This window comes from Eretmochelys imbricata, chromosome 18 (genome assembly GCF_965152235.1).
Source record: "Eretmochelys imbricata isolate rEreImb1 chromosome 18, rEreImb1.hap1, whole genome shotgun sequence".
Lineage (NCBI taxonomy): Eukaryota > Metazoa > Chordata > Testudines > Cheloniidae > Eretmochelys > Eretmochelys imbricata.
The window spans coordinates 11,198,446-11,210,711 of NC_135589.1; the positions used below are offsets into that span (position 1 = coordinate 11,198,446).

Genomic DNA, 12,266 nt, shown 5'->3' on the forward strand with positions numbered 1-12,266 from the left:
AACCGGAATCAAAGAAGGGGAAAACCTAGACAAGAGCGCCAAACGAAGTCTGGACTCATTTCACATATACACAAAGGCGTATATTGCCTGGGTTTCTTGAGACCTGTTTGAAATACTGAAGTGATGTTCAAGATGCTCCCTAACCCACAAAAATGCTATTTTACTAACTTAGTGGACTCTGCCAACATGAAAAAGGATGTAAGTTAAAGTTATACAAACAGCTATACACACTTGTGGAATGTGGGAGAGCTGATGTTGGTGACTCTCCATTTGAATGTTGAAGAACGATGAACAGCTTTGTTTGGTCTCCTGAATTATTACGAGATAACTATTATTGCTGTGCAGAACCCCTAATCCTTCAGAAATAGAATTATTTATAAATAATCTAGTGTGCAAACAGATTAGTTCCACCCAGCGTTGGATGAGATGACAGAGAAATAGCAACGTTTAGTGCTCTTGCAAAATTAGTTTGAAATGAGGTAAGTCACAGAGAAGAGTAAGGGTCATTGGTGTTATGAAAGGTGTCCTGCAAGGAGGAAATAAGTTGTTATTCCTTGGTGATCTCTTATTTTTGAGGCAGAATGGAAAAAACCAACAACTTTCCTTGCAAAGGAAATAATGGAAGCAACCATACAATAGGTTCAAGGAAATTGAGTGATTGAATCAGATATCAAATACATTGTACTCCTGGGGGAATTCTGTGTCACTGCATGCGCACAGAATTCATGTTCCCCCGAGACATCTTTGCTTCTCTGAAGAAAATGATGGGGAAGCAAAGGAAGCCGCAAGAGTGGTCATGTGCCAGAGCAGCCCGGGTGAGGGAGGGTGCTGCTCAGGCTAGCTGACTCTGCAGCTGGACACTGCCTCCTGGGTCCTAGTGCCGGTTTTCCTCCCCTTTTGTGTGTGCTGGGAGCCATCCTGTTTTCTGTACAATGGTGAGTGCCAGAGCTAACAGGGTGGAGTGCGGGAAGAGGCAGTGGGGAAGGGAAAGGGGATGGGATTGGACAAGGGGATGTGGGAGTGATGGGACAGGGGAAGAGAAGGGTAGGGGAATGTGGGGGTGGGGGGAAGCAGGATCCTTACATGCAGCATCCCCTCAACAATAGTTGCAGCTGGGGTACCCCTGTTAAGCAGACACATTGAACCCCTACCCTGATCAGCCCACCCCGCACCCAGACCCTCATCCCACTGACATTCAAATCAGCTGCACCCATACCCCTAACCTACCAAGCCCCACTCCCCCAGCACCTGAACCCCACGCTGAGCCCTTCACTCTCAGACCCCCCTGCTGATCCCCATCCTTCCACACCCAGATGACACCCCCCCCAAGTCCTAACCAACTTCACCTGCCCCCCCCACCCGAGTCCCATTTCCACTGCACCCAGAACCTCCCCCCGAAACGAGCATTTATGCATCCAGATCCCCCTGCATCTGGACCCCTCACTGAGTACCCTGCACCCAAACTGCCCTACACAGAACCCTCTCATCCCACACTTGGATCCCCCCACACTAAGTCCCTCCATACTTGGATCCTGCTGGTCTGAGCCTACCTGCCCACATCTGGTTCAGAGGGGCAAGGCCCCGGGTGTTTCTGGGGCAAGCTCGGCCCTTGCGCTGTGTCAGGGTTGGGTGCAGCCTCACCACAAATCCCTGTCCCCGGGGAAGAATGGGGGTGGGACGGTGGGCTGCAGGGTGATCTCCCACCTCCATGCAGCCAGTGGCCTTTGCTCCCCATTGCCATGCTGGGCCTCCACATTTATTTACTGACAAATAAAATGTGCACAATTTTAAAATATTGTGCGCAGAATTTTTTTTTTTTTTTGGAATTCCCTCAGGAGTAACACTGTGACTTCCATAATCAGATAATCATCATTGCATGGGTACAATTTGTACCAAGTCTGTCAAACTGTTTGTAAAGAGAGAATAATAATCACTCCATTCATAGAATTATTCTACTTTAACACAGGTCTAAAGGAACAATGAAAAAATGTACTCACATAGACGTGGGGATGTATTATATTTGTTCTGCTGATAGGGCTACCAACCTAGACAAGAATAAAGTAAAATTTACCAATCAGAGCACATTGTAAACTGCTAATGTCCCTTCTAAAGTACCTCATTGCTTTGTGAGAAGCAAAGCTAAACTATAGTCAATAGTCTTCCTGATGCTCTCCATGGCTCTGGAGAGGGGTCAGGAAGATTAGTTCCAAAAAGTAAAATGTGATTGTTTCCTGTAGTTTGTAGTTCTGTCATTTTGTAACAAAGAAGAAAGGGGAGTTACTGGAAAATGTGTCAGTATTAGAGATATATGCAGAGTAATTTCTACCACAGAGTAGGGAACCATATCATCTTCCTGACATAAGCAAAAATAGATCTTAAAATATATATGGCAAGGAAATTGAGATACTATGCTTGCTATAATATGCAACTGTCAGGACTACTGAAAATATTTAACGTTCCTCCACCCCCAAAACCCCTGCTGAATAGTGATTTGCCCTTTGAATAATTTTGTAAATTTAGAGCCAAGTCCTGCCTAACGCCAAGAGACCAACAACTTTTAATTTCCCTAGGGGTGCTGCAACTTGCAGCCTGGAGACCTTCAGTTTCATTATCTACTCCTTACGCCTAGAGGCTTGCTTTGTCATTAGGCCCCACCATGAATGCAAGCCTGTGGGCTGGCCCAATTAAATTTTTTCATTCACGAAACAGATTTTTGCAAAGCACCACCACCCCAGAATTATACAAAACTGTCAATATAGTTTATTTTCAATTAATTAACCACGGAAGGCAGACCTAATAAGCCTGAAATAGAGGACTAGGACATAGAAACAATGTTGGTGGGATGCAGAATTTTAATCAATGGATCCGTGACACCTTTACTAATGCAATTATTTCTGTCATTCTAAGCTCCGATTCTCTGTTGAGCACAGACTAACTTTGAAGACTACAGAATGTATGTTATTTTTGCAATGTGTAATACTGTCAGCTGGTAACTGACACAAGATCACTAAAGACTCATTTTGAGCTGACTGAAGAGAAAGAAGGTTGTATCAGTGAACAGTCACTGCTTTAGAAATAAAATTCTGAAGAAAAGACTACCCAAGTAAACTCTGTGAAAAGATATAATTGAAATATACTCAGAATCAGAACTTACAGTAGAAGATGATGTGTTCTTGTCAGGTGCTGCATATCGGAAAAAGGTTCCAACTTTGTCTACTGACACTGGACTGACTTGTTCCCATCCACTTACTCTCACTTGCAGCTGATGAATTCTTAGATCATGTGTGTGCCTGTCAGTTCAGTTAAAGTCAAATTATCATTAAGGCATCATCTCACAAAGGAAAGCCAAGACAATAATTAGAACCAATATATGTTTGGATTTATCTGTTGTTTTAAGAGAAGATTAATTCTTGACTATTCAAATGTAAAAAGACAGTTTTCTATTCCAAGGATTTAAAAATGTGCTTTTAATTTAAGAGCCAATTATCCAATGTCAGCTGATACAAACTACACAAATAAAACTATAGCCCATATGCAGTACATGCAAAACAAAAAATAAACTTGTTAAATATTTGTTAGTATCCTCTGATTTTAAATTCAACTGCTAACCAACATATATTCTTCAGAGTGCACAGACACTCAGTCAAGCAAACTGACAATTTTTTTCCTCACAAATTTCTCTAGAAATTCAGGAAACTCCACTTTTACAAAATTAAAATGAGAAAAACCATTCATACACAACTCCCATTGACATCCACTCTTGTCTAATGGCAGAATTTAGCCACAGATGATATATATTTTCAAGTATGTAAAAACCAAGGAAAGGTTAAAAAATGTCCAAATATTTAAAAAAAAAAAAAAAAAGTCTACTGGACAGCATTCCAAAAAGTATGTTCCCATGAATGTGTATATAAATGTGTGAATAAATTCCAAAGGAAAACTGATGGTTTTCTCCTTCACCTGTGTCTTAGTTTCCCTCTGGCTTCAAATTCGAATGGAATCTCCTCACTAGTGAGAACTTCTCGCCACTCACTGACATTGGGTGCATCATCAAGAAATGTTCCATTTTCCTCAGGAACAACACCCGGACTCCCACTATGAGATAGCGCTGCACTGTAATCAGAATCACACCAGACTAAGACTTCTATGGTATAAGTTAAGTTGTTGTTCTTAATTTGTACATATTCCTCAACAAAAAGGCAACTTAGCATCACAATATGGTAAAACCTGTCTTATGAGAGAAAACTAAGGGCTCTGCCAAAAAAATAAATAAATAAATAAAAAGAATTGTCTCATGGAGATGGTCTTTAAAAGGTTTAAAAAGAAAATCAAACATTGTACTGGCAACCTTGAGAATGCTTCAAAGTGATTAAAGGGTCATCAGGATTAGAGATTTTAGCTTTTGTTAAAAAATTTAGATCCAATATGAATGAAAGTTTTTTTTTTTAAAAAAAATTTATTGCAAATGTCACTATGTTTCCTCTTGGCTTTATTTTAAAAAATTTTGAATTAAAAAAAAAATAGTTGCCAGGAAGGGCAAGATACATCAATAGAAAACAAATCTACTTTCCCACAGCACCTGCATCACAGAAAGGCATGACAAATATTATTAGAATGACACTCTAACAGTTCTTTACCGGGTAGGGGTAGTAGTTAGGGTAGCAAACCATAGAGTGCATCCGGTGTGATTCCGCAACGCAAATGGTACAAAGGGCTGTCTGCGTTTTGGGGTCTTCATTTCAGCTATAAAAGAATAAAAGAGGGCTTTATTAAATGTATCTCACAGAAACATGTTAGGTACTGACACAACTTGGTGGAGATGCCACAGTTATAATAAATCAAAGTCTAGAGAACCAACCCTGGCACAAAGTGAAAAAGAAAAAAAAATAGAAATATATAGCATAAGAGAGATATAAAAGCATTTTTACACACACCCCCACACCCACCCCTCCACCCCCTTGTGTCAAACTGTCAGCACTGGAAACTGAAGTCCTATATTCACAGCACAGGTATACAGTGAGCAAAGGAAGCTTTCCCCACACGGTCTCACCAATCTGCACCAACCCCATATCAGAGGCTCTCCCTTTAGGAATCAAAAGTCAGTTCATTCACCACATTCATTCATTCTTTTGGTGCCTCTACCACAACTGTCAAACAAGTATCTCCACAGTGGCGGTGATTATTATGTTGACAGCTGACCAACTAGGAACTGGACTGAGATCACCAACACATTTCATATATGGCCAAACACTCATGAGATGGTAACCACATACAGTTACTACTAACCTGGGTTGGATTTAAGCCATCAACTAAAGAAGAAAAGCTCTGCATTACTCACTACAGACCACTGAGCCATCCAGTACCCTCTTAAAAGTTATTTTTTAATCATTAACAATGACAGCAAGACAGAAATATGTTGTCTGCACAACTTAAGGTCATTTTAGATCATAAAGTCAACAAATACAAACTCAACCTGAATGTGTCCAAAGAAAAAAAAAGGAACTGTTAAAATGTAGAACTGAAGGCTACAAAAACATTAAATAATGAACTTCATCTATCATATTTGACCTTTTTCATGTAATAAAGAGTGTGTATGTTATGAATGTTTTATTAACAAGAGCAGATTCTACCCTGCTATTTTCTATTACATTGCATTCTGTCAGTTAAGGCTATTGTCATAACAGGATATTGGTTCTGACTGACAAAAATCATCCCAGCCAGGGCTTTGTCAAGCCTGACCTTAAAAATATCTAAGGAAGGAGATTCCACCACCTCCCTAGGCAACGCATTCCAGTGTTTCACCACCCTCCTGGTGAAAAAGTTTTTCCTATATCCAACCAAAACCTCCCGCACTGCAACTTGAGACCATTACTCCTCGTTCTGTCATCTGCTACCACTGAGAACAGTCTAGAGTCATCCTCTTTGGAACCCCCTTTCAGGTAGTGAAAGCAGCTATCAAATCCCCCCCCATTCTTCTCTTCTGCAGACTAAACAATCCCAGTTTCCTCAGCCTCTCCTCATAAGTCATGTGTTCCAGTCCCCTAATAATTTTTGTTGCCCTCCGCTGGACTCTTTCCAATTTTTCCACATCCTTCTTGTAGTGTGGGGCCCAAAACTAGACACAGTACTCCAGATGAGGCCTCACCAATGTCGAATGGGGGGAACGATCACGTCCCTTGATCTGCTGGCAATGCCCCTACTTATACAGCCCAAAATGCCATTGGCCTTCTTGGCAACAAGAGCACATTGTTGACTCATATCCAGCTTCTCGTCCACTGCAACCCCTAGGTCCTTCTCTGCAGAACTGCTGCATAGCCATTCGGTCCCTAGTCTGTAGCGGTGCATGGGATTCTTCCGTCTAAGTGCAGGACTCTGCACTTGTCCTTGTTGAACCTCATCAGATTTCTTTTGGCCCAATCCTCCAATTTGTCTAGGGCCCTCTGTATCCTATCCCTACCCTCCAGCGTATCCACCTCTCCTCCCAGTTTAGTGTCATCTGCAAACTTGCTGAGGGTGCAATCCACACCATCCTCCAGATCATTAATGAAGACATTGAACAAAACCAGCCATACAATATACAGTATACAATATACTGATTGTATCTGTGTGCATATCATTTTAGTACAAAAACTCATTAAAGGGTATAAGCAAACTACCCGACTTCTCAAAAAATTAAATCCCCATATAGCTCTTATATTTTAAGCTTGTTTTTGATTCTATGAATTATCTGTGCACCAAAAGTAAAACATTTATGAAGTGCGATATAAAGAGACTTCAAATGTAGTATTATTTCAGGCTTTTTCCCCAACCATTTGTTAACCTTTTTACACAGGAAATGACGTACTCAAACTTATTTACTTTTCCATAATGACTCAAATTGAAAATAACCTGTTATTTTAAATAGGAAAACTTTGTCAAAAAGACAGTAGAAGTTAAACATATAGCACAAAAATTAATATTTCATTTATTAAAAATGTTTTACTTTCTGATGTTCATTGAAAACAGATAAATATGCTTTTCAAATCATCCAATTTTTAATAATCTGTTGAATACTCCTGCTGTAATCAGTGTATTAGATCTTGGCATTTAAGTATTTACAGCACTTTATCTATACACTGAGGAATTTCTACCAAACTTCAACCCTATTGCCTACGAAATCGACTCAGAGCAGGATATGATTCCGCTTTCATTCCCTCGAGGAGATAGCTTTCCTAGATAGGACTAGCTGCTCCACTTCCTTCCCTGCTGACAGATCCAGAAATATAAGAAATGGGAAATACTGGGGTAGACAGGGTGCACGACAGGAATGAACAACTCATATGTATGGCATGTTAGCTTCTATATATAGGGGAATTAGAGGCTTGATTTATAGGCAGGTCACTTATACAGTGCAGTATTTGTTGTACAAGACATTTCTTTGAAAAAGCAAAGCATCTCTCTCTCTCTGAAGTACAGTACCTCTAGTATAGATCTGATGTTCTAGATTAGTCAGACTGGCTGTACTCCTAGTTCTAAGGTAGACAAGGGGAAGGCCTGGCAGACAGGAAAGACAAAGTTAGCAGGTAAGGAAAAATGCAGATATACAGGCAGATGCTTCTCTAGTATGCATACAAGAATAAGGAAAGTTACACAGACTGTTGGCATCATGCAATCAGTAAATGCGCACTATCCATTTTCTAGTGCTTAACTAGAATTTGAGAATTTCTACTTCTTCTGGAAAAAAGTTCCAAACACCACATAGGGGAGAAGGACAAGTCAAGAACTCCCACATGCAATGCTCTCTTAGAATTAAGATGAACATTCAAAGCAAAATGTTTAGCCAGGTTTAATAGAGTTTCATTCAGAAATTCAGTTGTTAAACTGGTTAACCTTAATATCTCCTGGTTGATGTGAGAGACATGGAGTTAAATCAGGGAACGCTTCAATGTTTATTTCTCAACTGCTTTAAAAACCCAAAAAACAGATTATGAGGATCATATTTGCTCTTTGATGGGGATATTTTATTATTCATGTTCAATGCATATTGTTAAGTAAAACTAATACAGTCAGGCCAAATTACAGTTAGTGTAACAACACTGTAAACCCTGCTGGAATATTAAATTAATTGGCTCTTCATGCTAGGAAGACCATTGCTATTACAGTTTCACTGTGAAAGCTGACACTGATACAGAAAAAGTCTCAGGATTAAATTTGCTACAATACCAAGAAAAAAACATCAGTAAATCAAAAGAGGCATGTATTTCCTTTATTATACCAGGAGAGGTATTGTTTTGAAAAGTCATGTTTCTGCAGGAGCTGACTGTGCAGCAATCAAGTGGCATTTGGATTGCCAAACTAACCATTTGCCTTGCAACTCAGAGAACTGACATTGTCCAAGGATTTCAGAACTTCCTGAAACTTTATCATCTGTTCACTGAGGAGGGGAAACTTATCTTCTGTATTCTTGGCAAAAAATACCTCATAGGCAGGGCTTTGGAGCAGAGCCGCTCCGGAGCGGTGGAGCTGCAGGTTTTTGCCTGGAGCTGGACCAGAGCTGGAGCACAGCTCCAAAGCCCTGCTCATAGGTGAATTACTGCAGCCCAGTGAGAGTGGGACAGACCAGCGTTTTTCTTTTTAAAATTGACTCCTGAAAGAATCTCAGAATCCTATGGAAGAGGAGCCAAAAAAATACAAAAATTGATGCTTTTTGTTGTTTCTTCTTATTTCCCTGTTCTCTCTTTTTTAGCTGTAAAAACCAAACGAACAGAGTAACTTTGCGCATCAGGAGGAGAGAAATTTTAGGTGTAGAGCGTTTTTATTTGGCAATTAAATGTTTACTGAATGGAGGAGACATTTCTGAAGCTCTCGCTGGAAATGTGGAGTCAAGACAATACCGGAATTCTCCAAAGAAACTAGAAAAACTGCTAAGACTCATAGAACTTCAGAAAGATCACAATAAGTCATGTGACAACTAGAAGCGAGTCAGTTGTCCAGCAAAGAGTTCTCCAGTTCTCAAAGGCCTTAGAGAAATAAGCCTTGGTACAAAGAAGACTGGAATGATCTTATTTTGGAGATCATTAACACTACCCCATAGCAAGCAAAAGAGCACTGAGCAACATTAGGCACAAAACCTCCCCAGAGTTGAACGTACTGCTACTGTTATACTCAGCTTATTTGTTCTTTTATATAGTAATGTTATTAGATAGTTTTCCATTCACTGAGAGCATCTGACAGATATATGGGTGTAAAATTAGTAGAGCATATTCTTAATTCAAAGCCAAGCAGCCTAAAACAGAAAATGCTCTTATAGGGATTATTGCAGTACAACAAAAACTAACTTCTTCTTGTCCTGAATTCGTTAAAATGCACTGTGTATTGATAAATACCAAATTTTGAGCTTGTAGTGTTATGAGTGAAATGGTTGCATATGTCAGGATATCCATATAGAGAAATACATGATGAAGGAATGTCATACTCTGTCCGAAGGATGGTGGGTCCACAGAAGATCCCATCCAATCTTCTGATTTGACTGTGTCCACTTTCTCCTGTTTACAGTAATCTGCCATCCATGACTGCTTGGTACTCCTGTACTGTTCTAGAGGGATATAAATAAAAAGATCATAAGAATAAGAACAAATGTTAAATGTCTGTTGAGATGACAGTTGAACAAAGTACCAGCTAACTAAATGAAATGTATGTTAAAGTCATAGGACTAAAATTACTCTTCCATACTGAAGTGACTAATAATTTATCTCAACATTATTTTAGCTGCTAGTTGCAATAGGCCACTTTTATAGGTTAATTTCAAGCCACAGCTCACAAAATCACAGCAGTCTGCTCAAAACAACCAACTTCAGCTACACTCATGTACTGAGCTTACCTATATTATCTTCCTATGACTGTTGTTGTGCTACTTTGATAATGTTCATTTTCTTAAAATGTTCTTGGGGGGTAATATCACAATTTAAAAGGGGAAATTCATCTTATTTACTAGATCAGCTTCAGGCACAGTTTGTAATGGTTTTGAAAGGACTCTTTCATATTATATAAACATGCATAGGGAAGAATAATCAAAGTAACATTAATCATACCAGTTTGCTGGCACTCAAATTTTAATAGAGTGCCCAGCAAAAAATAAAAGTGTGGACTAAGATGATTCCACTCCCCCCGACCCCCACGTTGGCTCCCTCTGATCTGCCTGCACCACTTGGAGCAGGACAATTTAAGAAATACTTGAATTCCTGCGGTGGTATTTGAAGGAGACAATAAGCCTTCTTTCTCGTTGCGATCAAGCCTAGAGTAAACCAAAGTTCCTTAGCTGGCTCATTAAACTCATGAATAAGGCAGCTAAATGCAAACTGTTGATGTTTTGTTCTTTATAGTTTACTCTTGTACTGTTGTACCATGGATATCTGGAACCTTGATCAGAACAGGAAATGTGTATAGTAGCCACCTCTCCACTATCGATGCAGAAAAAAAACTAAGGCAAACATTCTGTTTAGCTACGAGAACTCATATCTCAAGGGTCAGGTGACGGTGAAACAGGGCATTTTTTATTACTTAGGCCAGGAGTCACTGTGAGATTTTAAAGTAGAATCAAAAGCGAGAGCTTCATGACTCAGTCTTCCCATAAGAATATCGACACATATCATTACTGGACTAAATGAGCAGTCATTTTATATCAGCTTGCTGAAAATTGATAAACATACTAAAATATTTTTAAATTCTTGAAATGTGGGACGTTTTTAACAAAAGCCTGCTTTTCATTAAATATAAATTACTGCTAGGGTATGAATTTTTACCAACTCTGATAAAATATAGAATGTCTGAATCAGCACTTGCCTACAACAACAATCTGAAGAATCTAAAGAAACTTATACTAAGGCTTATGTCAGAGGACACTGATGGGACTCAGTTAGCAATATCTAATGTCAGTATCGTGTGCTATATTGGATAATATTCTACAAGTGTTCTCATACACACCAGTTAACACAGAGGTAATATTGATATCCAGACGATGTTTAGCCTTTGCTTCCAGCTTCAGACGAGAAGGGTGGAGGCGGCTGGCTGCCTGTTGTTGCCAAGATACTGAGCATGGCCATGGCTCAATAAATGGCTCCCAGCCTGAGAGAACACAAGAAATGTTACCTCCATTAGACAAACATCTTAAGTTCATGTTGGAAAGCTGTTTACATACGTAAGTGTCCAGTAAAGACAAACCTCGGTGAAAAGGCCTCCTACTTTCAAACACTGTTCCAGATGAACTTTTATATTCAACAGTCGAGGAAATTTCCAGACTGTATGAAGTTGTTCAAATAGGAACCATGACAAATATACCCTGATATTCTTATCTAGTCATGACAGGTCCTAGAAGAAACTATAGCCTCGAATGAATACTAATTAGTGGTATGACTGAATACCAAATGCTCCCGTGTATAAATAAGCAAAATTTCACAGAATTGCAGAAAATTTGGCTGTGAATTGATGTCTACTACATGATATCATGAAACAAGAGGATATGAAATACATCCCAAAACCAGTAAACAAATTACTTCATCATTGACAGATTATTTCTGAAGATTTCTTCATTGTTAACATTTAATAAGTCTGGAGTTTTTTTTATATAAATTGTAGAAACATTGTAAACTAGCAAAAATTGAGTTGTTCCTCCCTCGCTTAGTGGTTGATTTATACCCTGAGCCATGAGAGTTTGTACCCTTAAAAAAAAAAATCTTATCTAAAGTAATTGTGATGTTCTCATTGTCCATATAAAATGTCTAATCCTATTTGCCATTTATCAGCTCTAAATATGTTGGATTTAAAATTTAATTGGATATGTTCTTTACAGTTCTTGTATAAGAAAGGTTAAGTAGGCTGGAACAAGAGAATAAAATACCAAAAAGGAAAGGGAGTATAAAATAACAAGAAATAAATTTATTTAGGATGTAATTAATAATACATGTAAGGATTTTTAAAATATATTTGATTTTAATGTTGACAGTGTCTCTATAAATTTGTTTTTCATCATGGTGTATAAGGAAACCCTTTTCTTCCATTTGCAGACAACTTGCTGACACAGCAGCCCTCCCGACCCCTTATGTAAAATTTATGTTGAGTGAACTCCAGACTGCTAAAGCATGCAAGACTGCTTTCCAACTCCTACAACAACGTACGCATTTTATATTTACCCGAAAGCTCACGGTTATAATAATCTCCAGAGAGCGTAAAATGAGCATAGCCTTCAGGACTGGCTCTCACATGTTGGAGAACATTCAAACCTGTAATGA

At 39.0% G+C, this 12,266-nt stretch overlaps 1 protein-coding gene across 5 annotated transcripts in view; it reads right to left on the reverse strand.

Annotated features, from left to right (window-relative positions):
• The window catches only part of VPS13D (vacuolar protein sorting 13 homolog D), a 189,126-nt gene that overhangs the window by 117,332 nt on the left and 59,528 nt on the right, over nt 1–12,266 (reverse strand). For all 5 annotated transcript variants that reach the window (XR_013348386.1, XM_077837552.1, XM_077837556.1 and 2 more), the window contains 7 exons: nt 12,168–12,257; nt 10,963–11,103; nt 9,455–9,574; nt 4,638–4,743; nt 3,961–4,113; nt 3,155–3,290; nt 1,998–2,045 (listed from right to left, as the gene is read on the reverse strand). Coding sequence is in view for 4 of the 5 variants with exons in the window: in XM_077837552.1 (XP_077693678.1) it covers nt 1,998–2,045; nt 3,155–3,290; nt 3,961–4,113; nt 4,638–4,743; nt 9,455–9,574; nt 10,963–11,103; nt 12,168–12,257 (794 nt within the window). In the remaining variant the exon portion in view is untranslated. The remainder of the gene's footprint in view (nt 1–1,997; nt 2,046–3,154; nt 3,291–3,960; nt 4,114–4,637; nt 4,744–9,454; nt 9,575–10,962; nt 11,104–12,167; nt 12,258–12,266) is intronic.